General features: G+C 45.3%; 1 protein-coding gene across 3 annotated transcripts; it reads left to right on the forward strand.

Moving 5' to 3' along the window:
* Window positions 1-9740: 9740 nt before the first annotated feature.
* Window positions 9741-18574, forward strand: TMEM147 (transmembrane protein 147). 3 transcript variants are annotated; one of them, XM_061597542.1, is made up of 8 exons: window positions 9741-9962; window positions 10546-10698; window positions 11678-11747; window positions 13203-13268; window positions 14356-14492; window positions 15816-15900; window positions 16836-16957; window positions 18281-18574. In XM_061597542.1, exons 2-8 carry the CDS (start codon window positions 10622-10624, stop codon window positions 18399-18401), a joined length of 678 nt encoding a protein of 225 aa, XP_061453526.1. In that variant the 5' UTR covers window positions 9741-9962; window positions 10546-10621; the 3' UTR covers window positions 18402-18574. The 3 variants fall into 3 exon arrangements, with proteins under 3 accessions (XP_061453526.1, XP_061453525.1, XP_061453527.1); XM_061597541.1 differs by lacking the exon at window positions 9741-9962 and adding an exon at window positions 10002-10143; XM_061597543.1 differs by lacking the exon at window positions 9741-9962 and having other exon boundaries at window positions 10622-10710.
* Window positions 18575-19490: the final 916 nt, after the last annotated feature.

Raw genomic sequence — 19490 nt, forward strand, 5'->3', positions numbered from 1 at the left:
CATGGCTTCCTGAGAAACTTAGGATGATAGAAAGGTGCTTTTATATTGAGTTTTAGATTAGCCCGTCTAGCCCAGGCATAGGCAGACTTAAGGCTTGTGGGATTTATTTTGTTTTTATTAGAATCTTAAGGTCCATCAGTCGGAGCCAAATGCAAGATAGTGGCTAGATGGTGGGCACACAGCACAAGTGCAAATGATGACTTAGGGCCAGAGCCAGTGACCTGCAGGAAGAAACTATGAACATACACTGAGATGACCTGCATATATACATACATCTGGAATGGTACAGATTAGGAGGAAAAAACATTTTTATTGCTCTTGTTGAGCTATTAGGAATCGATACTCTTGCTGATCTCTTGTAAATAGCTGTAGAGCGAGGTCCATCTTCTGCCTGCTCATGATGCAGCCCATTGTTTTATGTTCAGATGGGCAGTGGCTCTGGGTCTTCCCACTCTACCTAGCGATGGCAAGAACTGAATCTGGCATCTTTCTGCATGCAAACCATGTGCTCTGCCACTGAGTGGTCGCCATTAAAACTGCTTTATAGGGTGTGGGTGTAATGCAGAATACTCATGGTTGTAGTGCAAAATACTATAGCATTTTGCTCTGCAAAGGGATAGAGAACCTCTGGCCCTCCAGGTATTGGACTCGCAACTCCCATCAGCCCTAGCCAACATAGCACCCATCATCCTGCCCATTGGCTGAGTCTAATGACATCTAGAGGGCTACAGCTTCCCTGCCTTTGTTCTACAATCATGAGGATGGGAGTACTGCTGTTCAGATATGAGAATCTGCCTGGTAGAATGTCTGGATACCTCCTTCCTTAGGGGGCTGTCAGACTCCTAACTTGGCTTCTGCTATACATCCTCATCTGTGGCCATGGCCACAGATCTTTTAATGTAAGAATTGTCGAAAGTGACTATTTTTCTGTTGCCATTCAGAAGACTATAGCACTTTTGATTGTTCAACAAATCATTTCACAAATTATCTCAGTAATCCTTTTAACTGCACAATATGGGTATGAACAATTGCTGTTATGGCCAGGATAACCTAGTGATCTCATGGCCAAAGTGAAATTTTTACTGGGGGCTTTCTAGCTCTCTAAGCTGCATCAGATCTCCAAGGATGTATATTGTTTGAAATATTGCATTAGGGGGTGATTCCCCCAACCCATGCTCTACATAAAGCCAATTCCATTCTTCCTTTCATCTTGCAAACACTGCTGCTATTATGCTTTCTCTTCTGGCAAAAGAAAAATCTTTGATGTGTTGTCGACCATAGGATTGAATTGTTTCCCCTAACCTCTAAAGAGCTGCAATAGATTCAGAAGACAGCATAGTAGCATTAAAAGAGAGAAGGGTGACTAGGTGCAGGTCTCACTTTGGGCAGCTTGCTCAGGGACAACTTCAACATGAGATTTGAGCATCTCTGACTAGGCAACAGATGCATGAACTTCCATGTACAAAGGATGCAGATCTCTGAATGCTGGATAGTGTAGATCAGGGATGGCCAATATGGTGCCCTCCAGATAATGTTGGACTCTCAACTCTCATCAGCCCCAGCCAGAATGGCCAAATGTTGGGTGTGATGGAACTTGTAGTCCAACATCATCTGGAGAGCACCATGTTAGCTACCCCTGCTGTAGAGTGGCCATAGGTGCAGAATTGATGATCCACATGTCCTGCTTATAATCCTCCAAATGCATCCTGCTGGCTGTTGCTGTTGTATGTAATGGGGGGGGGTGCTCTAGCCAAAAGCACTTCCTCTTGTGAAAGTAAGGATGCTGATCTCTGTCGATCCGCATGCTATATTTTGCAACCTTCAGAACAATTGATCAGGAGGATTGGGACCTTGTGTTAGCAGGAGCAACCATTGCATTCAACCTAGTGTTCCCTCTGCTGGAAGGAAGGGCAGGAATATAAATTTAATAAATAAAACAAATAATAAACTAGAGCAATGGCAGGATACCTACTCCCATGGGCTGAATGAAGTCCTCCAGCTGTCTGCCTAGCCCTCGGGGCTCTACCCAGGCAACAACCCTCACTGGCTCTGATTTGCATCCTCCAAGTGCTTTTGCCTTGCTGGAATGCGAACTGTGCGGATGCCTCTTGCTTGCCTAGATGGGAGAGAGTTAGGGATGTGTGAAGTGAACCTCTGGCTTTTGTGAAGCTGCAATTTAGCTTATGGTACAAAGTTACAAGTCATGTACATTGCCTCTGGGAGGTTGCCCCTTGGACTGAAGGTTTCTGACATCTGGACTAGAGAGGAGATGCGGAACCTCCATCCTGCAGGCTGAACTTGACCTTCCAGGCCTCCCCATTTAGCCCACAAGGCCTCCCTGGGGTAGACATGCCCACCTGCCCTCCACCTGATGTCATACATGATGTCAGATGTGGGGATTCCAAGGAACGAGTGGGAGCTTAAAGTGGGCTTCCAATCATTCCTTTGCTGGAGCAAAGGATGGCCAGTAGGAGCACACCTTGATCAAGGAGGTGAAACTGCTTCTCCCTTCCAGTGCTGCTGTTTGAAGCCTTCTCAAGCAGCTCCTCTCCATTTCTGCCATCAGAAGTGGGAAGGAGAAGCCGGGGAGGCTTCCAAAACATAGGGCTGGCAATGCTCCCAAGCTTGGGAACCCAGTGCAAGAGATTTTGGCAGGTGGGTGGGACAACCCCACATGTCAGTCGTGATGCCACAAATGACATTGGGCGATTGACAGGTGGGTTGCCTTCATGTCAAAGTTGGCCCATGGGATGGGGCCAGATAAACATCTGGTCTCTGAACTGAAAATGGTTCCCTACCTGTCTGGAGGAACCCTTGATTTCATGTACCTGGAGCAGCTTCCTGAGGTATTTTCATCATGCTGCACTTCATGTGTGTTGTACATGAAGCAAAGGGACATACATCCAGTTGCTGCTTTGCAGTTTTGCAGCCTACAAAGAGCCTGTTAGAGGTCACTGACTAGGTGAGCACCACTCCCTCCTAATCTCTTCAGTGGTTTCAGATGAAGTTGCGCTGACCTCCACAGGTCAATTTACTGAACAGAGCTGTCTGCACAGAGCTTACCTTAAAGTGCTAAGTCATATCAATAACAGAGTCTCTCAGTTCTTGACTTGGCAAAGACCACATTCCTTTGTAAATGCCTCAACACAGCCTATTGTTCAGCTCCCCTGAGTTGGCAGTTCTGGCAAATATGCCTTGCCTCCAACACAGGATGGAATGCTCTCTGTTCTTCTCTGAAAACTGTAGCCTTAATAAAATATTATGAGCTGCTTGCACTCTCTAATATGCATGTGGCGGTCGCAGCACAGTTTATCTATAGTCATCTTGCACTGTAGTGCATTTAAATGCAACACTCAAACCAAAATAGGATGAGGGGAGAATATGAAGGCTTGTATCGGTTCTAGACCCTTTCAGCATATTGATGCTCTCGTGCTCCTGGAAGATGTGGCACAGGTGTGTGTGTGTGGGGGGGAGGACCCCTACAGTAGAGCAGTACTGGCCTTTCAGATGTTGTTGAACAACTCCCATAATCCCTGAGCAATGGTGATGACGGCAGCTGGAGTTTCAGCAGCATAGGGAAAACCACAGGTTTCCTTACACCTGCAGTAAAATAAGGAGGGGATGAAACAACAGCAGACACCAGGATGCTTCTGGAAGCTTAAAAGCAGGGCAGGACAAGAGCCTCCACCCCTGATGTTTGTCGTCAGTGTAGTGAAAGCGAGGAGCTCTTCCCTGTCCTCAATGTCCTAGGAGTCAATCCCCAGCCTTGGGCAATTGATCCCAGCAAATCCTGGTTTGCCAAGGTTGTGCACGTCAACACCAACCCTGCAAGGTAGTACTGCCACCACCCTTCAGCTGGTTAACTACTCTGGGACAAAGGGAACTCCAGAGCCCACTTAAACACCTGAGCCTCTCAGGACCAGAGGCTAGATGCCCTCCTGGCCCCTTCTGAAGTCTTAGGTAAAAACGTTTCTCGGTTACATGGTAGTTGTGGTCAAATGCCAAGGACTGAATTTAGGAACTGACCCCTTTCTCTGGAATAAACACACGTTGGTTTAAAGCTAACAAGGAAGATGTTAAGGGGAAGAATTCCCCATAAAGCTTTGGGAGTTAGGCATTTTAAATGCAGGCCAGGGTAAGGCAGGCAAGCTGGCATGACAGCCAGCACCTCAGATTCAGATATAGGCCTTCTGGCTTGATCTTCCTTCCCAAGCATTGAGCAGTGGATTGGACTCAATCGCCTTATAGCCCCTTCCAACTCCACTATTCTGTGAAACCATTCTTGCTGCTTTTGAAGTGACTAGTGTGCCCACAGCCTTGGCTTCCTTCCTTACGCCCTACTAATGCCAAAGGAGACCAGCCACCACTGTATACAAAAGCAGGAAATAAACAGAACAGTTTAATTTCCGTTTGACATTCTTAAAGCAGAGAGGCAAAGATTTGCCACGAATGTTAACGACTCAAGGAATATGGCTTTATATCAGGCCCAGAAGCTTCCTGGCAGTCTAGTTTTCAGTTTGGTTAGAGAAGCAAACATGTATGTTGCATCAAACAACAGAAGGCAGAAGTCTTGTCCTTGTGGCATCTTGTTCCAATTTCATATCGCTTGAGCATTTCTCATTACACTCATGATTCATTTGAACTTTTGATTTCAAGCTCCCTTTCAAGTTGTTAGTTCCACTTAGCTGTGGCTGAACACAGCTAAGTTAGAAAAAAGGGAGGATTGTTTTGCCTCAAATATTGTGACTGAGGGAATTGCCAGAAGGCAAAGCCAAAGATCTGTCCAGAATGCCTGCAAAGCTAGGTCTCCACAGTTCCCCTCTTTGCTTTCTTGCAAATATTTCATGCAAATATGTTTGAATTAAGCTGCCTCCAATTTCCTTGTAAGGATAAATGCTTCCCTCCTTCTCTTTATTGAGAGACCCACAAATCTGTTGCAACTCATTGTCCTCCTTGCCTCAGTGAAAGATCGTTTAACGAACAGGAAAATGTGTGTGCGCGCATGTACATGTGTGCACCTACGTGCATACATGTGCTATATGATCTGTTCTGTTCTAGAATTTGCAGAAATAAAAAGGGAGACTGGAAGACAGTCCTGTCACTTTAAAAAGGGTTTGCAGTCTTGTCGAGGCCTCTTCTTTACAGCTGGAAAATACCGGGAGCCATCGGCTTAGAGGCAGGCAATGGTAAACCACCTCTGAATACCTCTTACCCTGAAAACCCTATGAATACATCCAAAAGATTCATAGGGTCGCCATAAGTTGTAATCAAATTGAAGGCATATAACAACAACAACAACAGTACAATTTAGCCTACAGTCTTATATCATCCCTATGTAGATGTTAAAACTCTTCTCCCATAGTGCCACCTTGAGTCATCTCCTGTCATTACACACAAGTCAACCTTTCCTCTCCCGTTCAAGGTCATCCTGCATCACTGGGTGACTCTGCATAGCGGTGGAGGGAGAAGGGTGGTGCCTTATCCATTTATGAGATCACATCAGTAGGACATGGGATCCTTTAGTACTAGAGAGATAAAAGTACTAAAGTAGAGCAGCTGATTTAGAATTCAAAGGCACTATGATCCACAAGCACAAAACCTGCTATATCCTCATTGATCAAAACGGCATCCAGTTTGAACTGTGGAGCTGATCAGGGGATTAACAACCTAATTACTGTATTCTTCTAGCTTGTTTGCAATCAAAGTCTTTTTATGCTTGAGATCACATATCTGCCAACATTTCAGAAATAAAAGCAGGAGGATCCTTGCAATACTCCAGTTCTTGTACCAAGGATATTTTTGCCCCACAAGCCACACTGTTGACACTATCAAAAGCTTATGAAAGCTGTACGGTTGCCCTGAACTAACTTTAAAAGCAAAGAGGATGTTTGTTATTTGAGAACAGAAAGGAGGGTGGGGGAAGCATTGCAGTATCCAACAGTGCTGTCAGCAGTGCAAAATGTACCGCAGCAATTTCCCTGCATGCAGCCACAACTCCAGATTTTGTGGGGTCGTGGAGAGGCATCCCTTGGTGGTCCCCTTCTGGCCTCTCCCTTGGGCTTGCAGGCTTATTTGATGGTAGTTGCAGCACACTAATTTGCCAGGAGTCCACCTCCATTTTGAAGTGGGTCCGGGTTTGAGGGGGTCCAGGTAGGGCAGCATGCTCTGAAGGAAGAGCCTTCCTCCACCAGTAGTCCCAGGCTTACTTGGCAGGCAGCAGAAGCTGTGCTCTGAGCAATACTGGGCAGCCGAGTCTAGCAGCCATTTTAATTTTCCACAATGCTCTGAGGATTTAAAGTGGGGGCCAGCTCTGCCATCTTCTGAGTGCTGGTCTTGAGAAGAAGAAGAAAGCCTCAGGTTCAGGGTGAGCATGAGTGGTAGGCCCTGCTCAGGAGCTAGGGCCATGACAGCTGCCCGAAGATGCCAGGTGCTGACCCTGGCCCCTGCAGCCCAGACCTAGATAAACTGTCTTGGAAAGAACTAGGCTGTAGACTAGGCGAGCAGCCTGTGGTCCACCAAAATGTTACTGCCCTATAATTCCCATAATCTGTGACCAATCACCATGCTGTCTGGGGCTGATGGGTGTCCGAGTTCAACAGCATCTGAAGGTTAGGAGCCTAGAGTCAGACCATCAGCCCATTCAGTTCAGTATTGTCTATAGTGACTGGCAGGAGCATTCCACGGTTTAGGTAAGGGACATTCCTAGCCCTATCAGGGGTTGAGCCTGGGGCCTTCTGCATACACAGGAGATGCTCTACCACTAAGCCGTGACCCTGACCCACTCATGCCATAGAGCAATGTGACTTCTCAAATTTTCTTAAGCAACAGCTGCTTTTTAGCACTAGATGCTGTTAGGGTGGCGTATGTTCTATTTTGCAGAGGAGATCCTTCTTTTTCAAGGAATCTTCTGCTGGAAGGGCTGTTGGCTCCAAGACTGGTTTAAAGTTAAAGGACCTTAAGATGGGAAAGCAGGGGCTTTGAAATTGCCTGTAAGCACTGAGAAGGCGCAGAGGTCACCTGCTGACAGTCTTCCCCAGTATGGTGAGATGTACTGTATTTCTATGAAAATTAGAGCAATTCTTTCTGTATTTGCATCTGTCCACGCATATACAAATTTGTACCCTCTTTTTTTTGGCGATGCATTTCCTCCCCCCCCCCCGAAACAGAAGTAGCTACTTGTTGAGAAGCAGGTAGTAATGGATGCACCTGCCCAGCTGTTCAGACAGCTGATTTGCCATTTAGGAGGATTGGATCAACCCTTCTTTCAGTATGTTCTGCAAACAAAGCAGCACCTGCTTGGAGGTAAAAGGGCAGGGGTTTTGTCATGTGGCTCAGCTGACAGTTTATTTCAACAGGAAATCCTTGCTTGAAGCAACCTGTTCCAAGGGGGAAAAAAGGGACTGGGCACCAGTGAGGAAGTGTGTGTTGCTGTGATGGCAGACATAGTGAAAGTAGATGGTAAAAGCAGAGTGATAAGGGTCAGTCATTGTGCCAGTCTCTCTCTTGTCTCCACCCCTCCAATCCTTCAACCTCCGCTTTTATAAAAGGGTCAGAGATAATGTCTGTTTATGCAAGGGGATTAGGCATAAGGAAGAGAGATAATCCCATACAGTTCTTGGAGCCATCAGTGGGGAACATCTGGCCATGCCAGGATGGATTAGTTGTCTTTAGCTTTGGAGGGTAAGCGCAAGAAGAAGGGGAAAATGCAACAGTCACAGACTTGGCATGATTCGTTCCTGCCTTCATAACATTAAAGGCATTTGAAAAACTTGCCCCTTTTCAAAGGCTGACCCTGACTCTGTGGCTGTTCTCGCGACACAACTCACCCCACAGCAGCTGCAGCAAAAATCAAGAGCAGGGGTTCCCAAACTGTGGTCCACAGGCCATCAGTGGTCCACAAGCTTCATACAGGTGGACCACACTATGTCTGTAAAAATACAATTCAAAACCATACAGTATCTAGCACAGTGCATTACAATTAGTACAACTAGCAGAAATATAATTATGTGGTCTGCCAAGACCTTTAGCAATATTCAAGTGGTCCATGGAGAAAAATGTTTGGAAACCACTAATAAGGGTGTGTGTGTCTTGCTGGATCAGAGCAAAGGTCCATCTGTTCTGTTTTCACCACTGCCAAGCAGATGCCCATGGAAAGCTCACAAGCAGGGCATGAGTTCAGTAACATATTCCTGGTATTCAGGAATTCAGCTATTCCTGAACAGGTATTCAGAGGCATACTTCCTCTGACACTGGAGGTACTACCCAGCCATCATGACTAGAAGCCACTGATAGGCTTTTTCTCTATGGATTTTTCTAATCCCCTTTCAAAGCTGTCCCAAGGTGGTGCCCATCGCTACATCTTGTGATAGTAAATTCCAGTTTAACTATGCACTATGTGAAGACTTCATCTTGTCAGCCCTGAATCTTCCAACTTCATTGGATGACCCCAGGTTTTAGTATTCTGAGAGAGGGAAATAGCTTCTCTCTATCCATTTACTCCGCACTCTGCATAACTTTGTACACCTCTTTCATATCCTCCCCTTAACTTGCCTCTGTTTTTAAAACTAAACCCTGCCCTGCCAAATTTGTAACCTTTCCACATAGGGGAGTTGCTTCTGCTCCTTGAATGTTGTGGTTGCCCTTTTCTGTACCTTTTCCAACTCTTCAAGATCTTTTTTGAGGGGTGGCAACCAGAATTGTACGCAGCATTCCAAGTGTGGTCACACCATAGATATGTATAACAGTTGCATTATGATATTGGCAGTTTTATTTTCAGCCCTTTGCCTAAAGAGTCCTAACACAGAATTCACCTTTCTTTCACAGCTGCTTTACATTAGATGGACATTTTCATTGAGCTGTCCATTACAACCCTAAGATCTCTGTCCTGGTTAGTCACCACCAGTGTAGACCCCCTATCAGTGTATATATAAAGTTAGCAATTTTTTTTGCTGCAGAGTGACCACTTTGCACAGCTTACATTTGCCATTTTGATGCTCATTCATCCAATTTGTAGAAATGCCTTTGGAGCTGCTCCCAATCTATTTTTCTTTTTACCACCCTAGTCCAATATTCCAAAAGAAAAGGAAGAAAGCTATTAATGCAGATGGAACAAACCAAGAAAATGGTTTTCTGGCATCTTAAAACCTGCCTGACAGATTTATTGTAGCAAAAGCTTTCATGGACAAGTCCATGTATTCACAGACATACAGAAGGCGAAAATGTATATATTGAATCACTGGAGTCAGATGGCTATGGAATGCAAGAAATACTGTGAAATTTTTATACAAAGCTTATGTGTAAAATATAAGCAATAGTGGTTAGAGTGTTGGACTACAACCTGGGAGACCAGGGTTCGAATCCCTACACAGCCATGAAGCTCACTGGGTGACCTTGGCCAGTCACTGCCTCTCAGCCTCAGAGGAAGGCAATGGTAAACCTCCTCTCAATACCGCTTACCATGAAAACCCTATTCCTAGGGACGCCGTAAATCGGAATCGACTTGAAGGCAGTCTATTTGCATTTACAGCGCCAGAAACTTAGTAGGTTTGAATTGCACTTGTAGTCCAAGGAAGGGTGGTGGAAAACTGCAATTCCCACCATGCAATGCTCATCCTAATAAACGCTCTTTTGAGTCTTTCTCTTTATTCTGACGACAGTTCCCGGATGTTCCCGGGATGCACTGCTCTGAAGGAACAAGCCCCTGCCTCCTACGTCATTATGTTCAATATGCTTCAAGCGTAATAAGGGCAATATTATTTTAATGAAGAACCACGGGTCCCTTCGTGCATTGGCTCCGCTCACGCGATGCATTATGGGGATTGTATTGCGCCTGTCCCGCAGGCTGGAGGAAGGAGGACACCGAGGAGAACTACAATCCCCATGATCAAAAGAACTTTTGGGGAAGGGCCGTGGGTGTTGGACGCATGCGCAAATTTAGAAGGGAAGGAAGACTCGTGTGGCTAGTGAGTACCAGGGAGAAACGGGCTGTGGGATATACAATTAAAAGTGCAGTTCTGGGAATGTTTACTCAGACATGGTTGTGGAAGGAGGGTAGAGGGGTTCTTGGAGAAGAGAGGGTTTTAGAGGAATGCTAAGTTCTGATAACAATAATAATATCAGCTTTTATGGTACCTGCCGCGCAGTGTAAGCAAAGGTTTGGTCTCTGCCCCCAGCTCCTTACACGCTAAACCACAGCAGCAGAACCTGCGGCCCTCCGGATGTTGGTGGACTCCAACTCCCATCATTCCCTGACCATTGGCCATGCTAGCTGGGGCTGATGGGAGTTGGGAGTCCAACAACATCTGGAGGTGCACAGATTGCCCAGCCCTGATCCAAAGGGAGGGTTGGAGTGAGGCAACGGCAACAGGAGCACGATTCTTTCTGACGACCAGCCCTGTTCGCTTTTGGGGTTTGATCAGAGAGAAAAAGATTTGGGCTGGGACTCGGGATTCCTTGAATCCCTGCTAAGCAACCTGCTGGGTTAGGATGTGTGGAGGAGTAGTGTTCCTGGTTCTTTGCTGTGCTATTCTTTCTCCCTTTCCTCAGGAACGATCCAGTGGCGGCAGGTGAGAGCCACCCCCGCGCCTCACCTTGCGCTTCAATCCATCAGGCTGGCACCGAGATGACCCTCTTCCACTTTGGGAATTGCTTTGCCCTGGCTTATTTCCCCTATTTCATCACCTACAAGTGCAGCGGTCTGTGAGTGCTGGTGTGCGTAGTATGTGTGGGATGTGGCGGTGCTGGGGTGGTGTGGGGAGGTTCTGACTAGACTGGGGAGGGCTTGTTTCACCCTTGATGCACACCTTGGTGAGCAGTGCATTATTAAAGTGGTAGTTTTTTCAAGGGAAGCATAATTAAAAGAAAGCTACAATGGGAGAAGGACGTGAATAGGGTGGTGCAGCCTCACTTGCTTAGCAGGAGCTGGAGCTATACAAAATTGGGCTGGGGTGAGGCATGCTGAGAGAACAAACAGTGGGTTTCTAGCCGAATCTGGATTCCAGGACTGAGCCAAACTCATCCACTTAGGTTGATCTGGCAGCTGTGCCTCTGAGGGATGCTGAGTCCTGCCATGAAGGTGATACCAACTGTAACCATAGTGCCTGCTTGCCCCTCCATTGGCCCTCTTGCCTCCCCCCCCCCGTTTGCCTATTGAGAGGCAGGAGAAAAAAGGATAGAAGGGCAAGTAACTGCAACCTGTTCCCAGGAGCAGTTAAAGGTATACAGAGCAATCTTACATATGTCTATTAAGAAGTAAACCGCACTGAGCTTAATTGGATTTACTCCTAGGTTGGTGTGTATAGGATTGCAGCCTTGGGCACTGTCTACTGATAAGGACCTTGCATCTCCATTCACCCCCCATCCTGTTCTTTTTTGCTTCATGGCTCCTGTGAGATGCTGTGCAGGGGAAGTGCAGCTGATGCCCTCCAGATTTTTTGGATTACAATTCCCATTATTGCTGACCATTGACCATGCTGGCCTGAACTGATGGGAACTGGAGTCTAAAACGTCTTGAAGGCTGCACCATACTATCCTATATCTTGCATGGAAGCAGCCTGTGAAACCAGAGGGCAAGAAATGAGAGCTATTGAGGGGGGAAACATCCATTCTCAAGACAGCTCCTCCTTAGCGAGGATCCGCTCCCCAAATACCTGTCTCTCTATTTCTGCCACTTTTTCAGGTCAGAGTATAATGCCTTCTGGAGGTGCGTCCAAGCTGGGGCTACCTACCTCTTTGTCCAGCTTTGCAAGGTACTGGCTGATCCCTTTGCTGTCTTGAAGCTTTGGGGAGGGCTGAAATAGCAAACGAGAACCTGGTTGTTGAAAGCATGAGGTCCATTGCACAAGACGGTGGGTTTGTTATGGGCGGTACAAAGTTCTCTGCAATCTGCTTGCATTCCTGCATGGCTTGAGGGATTGTACTAGGGAGGCAGGGCTTTTAAAGTTTAATCTCAGTGTTGGGCGGGATGGAGGGATTCAGCAAGGCAGGGATGTGGAACCTGCGGCCCTCCAGATGTTGTTGGACTCCAGCTCCCATCAGCCCTAGGCAGCATGGCCAATGGTAAGGAATGATGAGAGATGAATTCCAGCAACATCTGGTGGCCGCCAGGTTCCCTATCGCTGCAGCAAGGAGTACTTGTTCTCATTTAAGCTGTAATTCTGTATGTCAGGTGCCAAGAACCTTCGTCCTTCTATCCGGTGCTGAACCACAGCTCCCATCATGCCTGACCATTGTCCATGTTTGCTGGGGCTGATGGGAGTTGTAATAAAGCAACATCTGGCAGAGGTTGTCCACACCTGTTATATGCACTAACCGGGGAATGAGTCTCACTGAACTCAGTTGGATACACAAGAGCACATGCGCGCTTGCACACACACACACACATTGTTATTTGCAATTTTAACAAGGAAAGGACTCTCCCCTTATGCAGTTCCAGAAATTGGTATTCAGAACCATGCTGCCTTCGAGTGGAGGCAGAGCGTAGCCATCGTGGCTAGTAGCCTGGGGTAGCCTTATCCTCCATGAATTCGTCTAATCCTCTTCTAAGGCCCTCCAAGCTGGTGGGCATCATTGCTTCCTCTGGGAGCAAGTTCCACAGCTTTACTATACGCTGCGTGGAGAATACTTTCTTCTGTCTGTCCCGAATCTTCCAGCATTCAGCTTCATTGGATGTCCACAAGTTCTAGTGTTATGAGAGAGGGAGAAAAATAATATCTCTGTCCACTCTTTCCATGTCATGCCTAATGTTATAGACTTCTGTCATGTCCCCTCTTGCTCGCATTTTCTCTAAACTAAAAAGCCTCAAATGCTGCAGCCTTCCCTCAGAGGGGATTGCGCCATCCCCTTGAGTGTCTTGGTTGCCCATTTTTGAACCTTTTTGAACTCTGCAATATCCTTTTTGGGGCTAGGTGAACTCCTAAAGGCTTCTAGATTTCAGTCTGCGTTTTGTGAATTGTTTTGCCTCTCTGACGTTTTGCTGCTCCTTTCCAGGGGGTTATAATGTGGGTATGACAGTTTTACATGCTTTCAGGTTTGTCGTGGAACTTAACTTTTCTATGCGCTTCTTCACTGTACATTTTTTTCTGTTTTAGGAATCTTTTAATTAATAATAATAATAATAACTATCTTTATTGTTACGGTCAATGACCAGCATGGTTTAATTAATAAGTGTTGATTGCTGCATTCCTTTTTCCTCTCCTTGCAAGATGCTGTTTTTAGCTACGTTCTTTCCAACATGGGAAGGGGGTGCAGGTGCTTATGACTTTGTTGGGGTAAGTTCGGCTCTTTTTTTAATTGAACTAAGTACAACACTGAAAGACTATATCTGTTTTGAACATTTTGTCATGTCAGTCCACCTTTGTTTTTCAAAATTAATACATATATATATATTGTATATATAAATTATGGAATGATCACACTGACGAGGTGTGCCTGGCGCCAACACTGTTATCTTTTTGGCGCCAGGTCAAGACTTTCCTCTTTTCCCAGGCATTTTAGCATGATTTTTAAATTGTGTTTTAAATTGTTTTAAAATATGTGTTTTGAATTGTATATTTGTTTTAATGTTTTTGGTTGCTGCAAACCGCCCAGAGAGCTTCGGCTATGGGGCGGTATACAAGTGCAATAAATAAATAAATATAAAGAGTAAGTTTGGCTCTTGGGCAAGCAGAGTAGACAGGCAAGGTGAGCACTCCCCAGATGGTGCATGGTTGAGGGTACCATATGCCCCAGAGATTTGCTTAGCCTGTACTTGAAACCAGCCTTTTAGTCTTGCACCTCCAGGTCTTGGGAATCCATTATCAGACAAAAACAGACAGGCTCTTATGTCATGATGTTTAGGTGTCTACTGAACACATTTTTGTTTAGAAGATATTCCCTGAGGCATGATCTAGTCATTTATGGAATATCAGTTTTATATTTGAAGATACCGTTTTACCAATTTTGCAATCTGTAGGGTTTTATTGTAGGTTTTGAAGGGTTATTTGTAGGGATGATTTGATTTAGAGGATACTTTGTAGAGTTTTGTATTGTAGGTTTGTAGGGTTTTATTTTTAAAGTTTGTTAATTTTATTGTTTTTAGAGCTATTGTTTTTGTGTTCTCTTTTCATAGTGTACAGCGCTTCAATGGCTTTATGCTGTAAAGCAGTGTATAAATTTAATCATAATCATACAAGTATTGAGATACAATTACCAGTAGTAAGTAATATAGCTAACATTAATGTTTAGCAGGTGGTCCCATATATTGGAAGCATCAGTGCTTGTGTATTAGAGGGGCGTAGATTTGGGAGGGTGGGGAAGTGGGGGGGTATGGAAGTCTTAGTGATTATCTGCTGCTCTGAGACTTTTTGTGTGTGTCAGGAATTCATGAAAGCCACTGTAGACCTGGCAGACCTGGTGGGATTGCATCTCGTAATGTCCCGGAACGCAGGGAAAGGGGAGTACAAGATCATGGTGGCTGCCATGGGTTGGGCAACAGCAGAGCTCATTATGTCCAGGTGAGTTGGGCATTAAACCTGCCTCTTGGAGAAGGTGTGGAGCCAGAGGTCACTGGGAAGGGATGTGGGCTTGATTGGTGCCGCTTGTCCCAAGTGCTTAGTAAATGGGAGGTTGTGATGTTGGATTTTATGACCCTCCCTCCAAAACTTCCATCAGAAAGACTGTATGCTTGTAATCCACATTCATTCATCAGGAGTAGATACAGTATTTAATCCCTAGCTTGTAGTCATTAGCAGCCACAAGCATTCTGACTTCATCCACGTAATATCTGCTTGTTTTAAAATCCACTTTTTTAAAAAACAGTTGACTGTACTTGACTACTGATTGCATTAGTTTTTTAAAAACTTTTTATTTCTGTATACTTTCTTTCATCCTCATTTAATTCCCCCCTCTTTCTTTTGGCATAGGCTTTCAGTTCCTTTGTAAAAATTCTCCACAAATCTGACGTATGTGTCAGAAAGCTGAAACAAATGCTCTCCTCTCTCTCTGTCCCTCCACCTTTAAACAACTCTTAATTACTCCTGGGCATTTAAAGGGTGTAAAAGAGCACATCCTCACAAAGCTGTGATTAGTTTTTAAAATGATAGGTCCTGGAACTCTAATCTGCCTGGAAGAGCTAATTCTTAAGCTGCCAGACATCTTGGATTGTAGTTGTTTATTCATGAGGCACTCTGCACATGCTCATGGAAACTTCAGTGTTGTGTGAACCTTGGTACTGAAAACAGGTGCTGCTGTTAAATTCTGGTGAGCCTTTGTGATAAAGCAGTCTTGAGCGTGATGCCTTAAGGTTTAATGTTGAATTTGGAAAGATCTAAATGGCTGATATTTTCAGGGCAGGTTCCCAATCCCCGGTTGTGCATGGGCTTTTTTAAATCTTGCATTTTTGGGGGTGGATCTTCCGTTTTCAAGATCCCTGGGTGCGTTATTATTATTATTATTATTATTATTATTATTATTATTATTATTATTATTATTATTATTATTATTATTATTATTATTATTATTGTTGTTGTTGTTGTTGTTGTTGTTGTTGTTGTTGTTGTTGTTATTGTTATTATTATTGTTGTTACTGTTACTGTTGTTATTGTTACTGTTGTTGTTGTTGTTGTTACTGTTGTTATTGTTATTAATTGCTTGATACCTGAAAGTCCTCAAGCAACTTACACAATGCTAAAACAAAACAAATTAAAAACATAACAATAAACAACAACAAAACAATAGCAATCACCCCCGGACAGCCATAGGAAAGTTTGGCAGCATATTAAAAACAAAATGTCTGTCTGTGTGTGAGCTGTGCCTGACAGGCCTCGTGTCTCCGACAGGTGCATCCCGCTTTGGGTGGGAGCTCGCGGCATTGAGTTTGACTGGAAATACATCCAGATGAGCATTGACTCCAACATCAGTCTGGTAGGTGCTGATTCCGCTACTGCCTATTGTGAGCTTCTCTGAAGCAGTGCCGCAGTTTGTGGGGAGGAAACGTGGATATTCTGCAACTTTTTTTTTTTTTTAAAATGTACTTTTAAGATTTAGCTCATGACTTAAGAAAAACCCAGTTTAGAAAGAAATCTGCATTTGTTTTGTTCTCCTGGTGTTTTGGTGGCTTTTTTTTAAAAATGCAGTTTTTAGGGTTAACAGAAGAAATGCACTTTTTTAATGTCCCTGTATGTTCCGATAAAGAGATCTTAGTTGATTGATCGATTGACCAAATCTGCATAAGTTTGGATATGAATTTGAATGGGAGTGAAAATAATAATATTCAGAGAATAATATAATTGTCAGCGTTAACATGTCTGAATTAAATTCCGGTTTCTTTCTAAACTGGGTTTTTCTTAAGTGACAACTAGCTATAGTTTAAAAGTAGATTTTTTTAAAAAAAATCTACCCCAGCTGTGAGACTTTATTATTAATGGGCAGGGTGGAAATTTTACTGCCATATACAAATAGTGAAGTCTCTGAAGGTAGATCCTTAGGCAACCAAAACAGTACCATCTATGTACAAAAAAGAAGCATTAATGGCCCTGGGGAAACCCATAGCTTTGCAGAAATAATAAATAAAATCAGGAAAAACCCCTAAGGTACAGCAAGGGTGGGACATATCCCAAATAGCCCACTGATGACTGAATATATTCAGTGGCATGGAATGCTGACTGGCTCTTAGGGAGGGGGACAGAAAATCTGGGGGAGGGGGAATGGAATGTCCTGGAAAAGGGCATGGCTGGCTGGAACCCTGAACGGGAGCACTCCATGCCGCAAGTGGCAAACATATTGCTTGCTAGATGTGCCACAGTAAGGTTTGGGGATCATGCTTCTTTGTTTCTCTCCACCTCTGCTCCTTCTCCCAGGTGCACTATATTGTCACAGCCGCCCTGGTTTGGATGTTTACACGCTATGATTTACCCAAACACTACCGACTGCCCCTCACTTTCCTCCTGGGAGCCAGTGTCTACAAGGCTTTCTTCATGGAGTGAGTAACTGGGTGCTTATGGGATGGAGGTGGGATGGGGAGGGCAGGCGGTCATTCTTTTTTTTTCCAGTTGGAGTGAATTGCCTATTACAGGGGAGGAAAGCTTTTGAGGAACAGTGGTTTTTCATGCAGCCTTCTGAGTAACCTTGGGGTCCCTTCGAAGCTTATGAGGGGGTCCTTCAATGTGAAGACCAGTAATGGCAGGCAGGCTTCTCTGAAACACACATACCTCCTTACAGGGAGTCAGGCGGTCGGCCTGGATTGGGCAGAAGGTGGACTGAGATCTACTAGTAGGTCTCTGGGTGATTTGCCACAGATCGCCAGAGGGGTTTCTGACTCCCACTTGTTTAACAATAGTGACAACTCCTTCCCCAAGAAAAATTAGGCTTCTGAAACAAATAAAGCTTGGGAGGAAAACTGACAGTGGCATTTTGTGTGACGGGACTGGGAGCTCAGTTCTGGCACTGAAAACAAATTCCTGGGCTGAGATGTAATTGGAGGTGCCCTAAGCCATTGTGTTGCGCTTAATAGTTGCTGAGAGTTGTTAGAAGACCCCTATTCCCCTCACAGAGCTACAATTCCGAGTTTTATGGGAAGAGGGACTGTCTGTTAAAGTATTCTGACAACTGTAGCTCTGTGAGCAGATTAGAAGTCTCCTAACTACTCCCTGCTCCTTTCGCAAACTACCCTTCCCAGGGTTCTTTGGAGGGAAGCCATGACTGTTTAAAATGGAGTGATAGTGGTATGTGCTAGATGTGCCTACAGGAATGTGGCCTGGGTTAGGCCATCTAGCTCAGCATTATTTACACTAGCCTCCCACAACCTGGTGCCCTCCAGGTGTTGCTGGACTACAACTCCTATTAGCCACGGCCAATATCAACCTAATGGTCAGGGCTGGCCCACGTTGAGGAAGGCTGCTCTGCCCTGTCTGGCAGTGGCTCTGTAAGGGTTTAAATGAGATTCTTTCTTGGTCTTACCTGGAGATGTTGGAGATCAGCTCTAGGACATGTACCTTTGGCCCTCCAGATGTTGCTGAACGACAACTCCCAGCAAGCATGGCCAATGGCCAGGGATGATGGGAGTGGTACTTCAGATGCATGAGAAGGACCAAAGCGTCTCCGCACCTGCTCAAGGATGTTCTGCATGGAAAGCATGTGTTGTGCTCCTGAGTTATGCTCCTTCTCCAAATATATAAGGATTAAACTTGGCAGGTCTAAATTTTAAGCATGGAAATGAAATGGGGTGGTGTTGTAACCACCACCTGCTGTCTGCCCTGTCCCGGCTCAGTCCTTACCACCCTCTCCCCTTTCTTCGTCTTTGCAGATCTTTTGTTCATGTTTTTCTCCTGGGCAGCTGGACAGCTCTTCTGGTCAAGGCGGTCATCACTGGCCTCCTCTCCCTCAGTTCCCTGACTCTCTTTGTTACTCTGGTACATAGTAATTGAACTTCTACCTTCCTGCCTTCCTCTTGAGAAAGGCGTTGCCTGTGCATTCCGGGATTGTTTGCTGGTGCCAAGATGAGAGACGGTTTGATCCTGCCCGCAGTAAGATCGGTCCCAAATGTGGCCTCTACTTGCAAGCAACAGGATTAATAATAATAAAAACATTTTTTTTTGTGGTTTGCAAATTTTAGGTTCTCTTTTTACCGTGTAAACGTGCTTGTTAAGGAGAGGCCTGCTGGGTCAGGCCAGTGGCTCATCTAGTCCAGCATTCTGATCTCACAGTGGCCAACCAGGTGCCTATGGGAAGTCTGCAAGCAGGACCTGAGCACCAGAACGCTCTCCCCATGTGCCATTCCCAGCAACTGGCATTCAGAGGCATACTTCCTCTCACAGTGCAAGGAGAACATAGCCATTGTGGCTAGTAGCCATTGATAGCCTTTTGACCTTCTTAAAGGCCATATCCGAGTTGGCAACCACCGCTGCCATCGTTTAACTATGCGCTGTGTGGAGTACTTTCTTTTGTTTTGCCTAAATCTTCCAACTCTCCACTTCATTGGAGAGGGAGAAATACTTTTTGCTATCCGCTTTCTCCACGCCATGCGTGATTTCAAACACTTCTTCTGTTGTGCTCTTTGGGAGCGGCATTCAAGCTTGGTTCTTGGTTTTCTCCTTGAAGCAGATGTGATCCGTGTCGAGTCAGTGCTGCCCTTGCCAGGAGGTGATCAAGTTGTCCCTGTGTGTGTGTGTTGAAGTACAAAGGTTGGGTGTGCATAGATACCTTGCAGCTGGTGGGACGCATGTATTTTAGACCCAGGCCTCATCTGCGCCATACATTTAAAGCAGCATTAAAGGTAAAGGTGTCCCTGCACTTATAGTGCAAGTCGTTTCCGACTCTGAGGGTGACGTCTTGCAACATTTACTAGGCAGACCATATATATGGGGTGGGATTGCCAGTTCCTTCCCCGGCCTCTCTTTACCCCCCAGCATATGCCAGGTACTCATTTTACTGACCATGGATGGACGGAAGGCTGAGTGGACCTCAACCCCTTTTACCGGAGATTCGACTTCCTCCTTCTGTTGGAATCGAACTCC

The sequence above is a fragment of the Rhineura floridana genome, chromosome 15, assembly GCF_030035675.1.
Source record: "Rhineura floridana isolate rRhiFlo1 chromosome 15, rRhiFlo1.hap2, whole genome shotgun sequence".
NCBI lineage: Eukaryota > Metazoa > Chordata > Lepidosauria > Squamata > Rhineuridae > Rhineura > Rhineura floridana.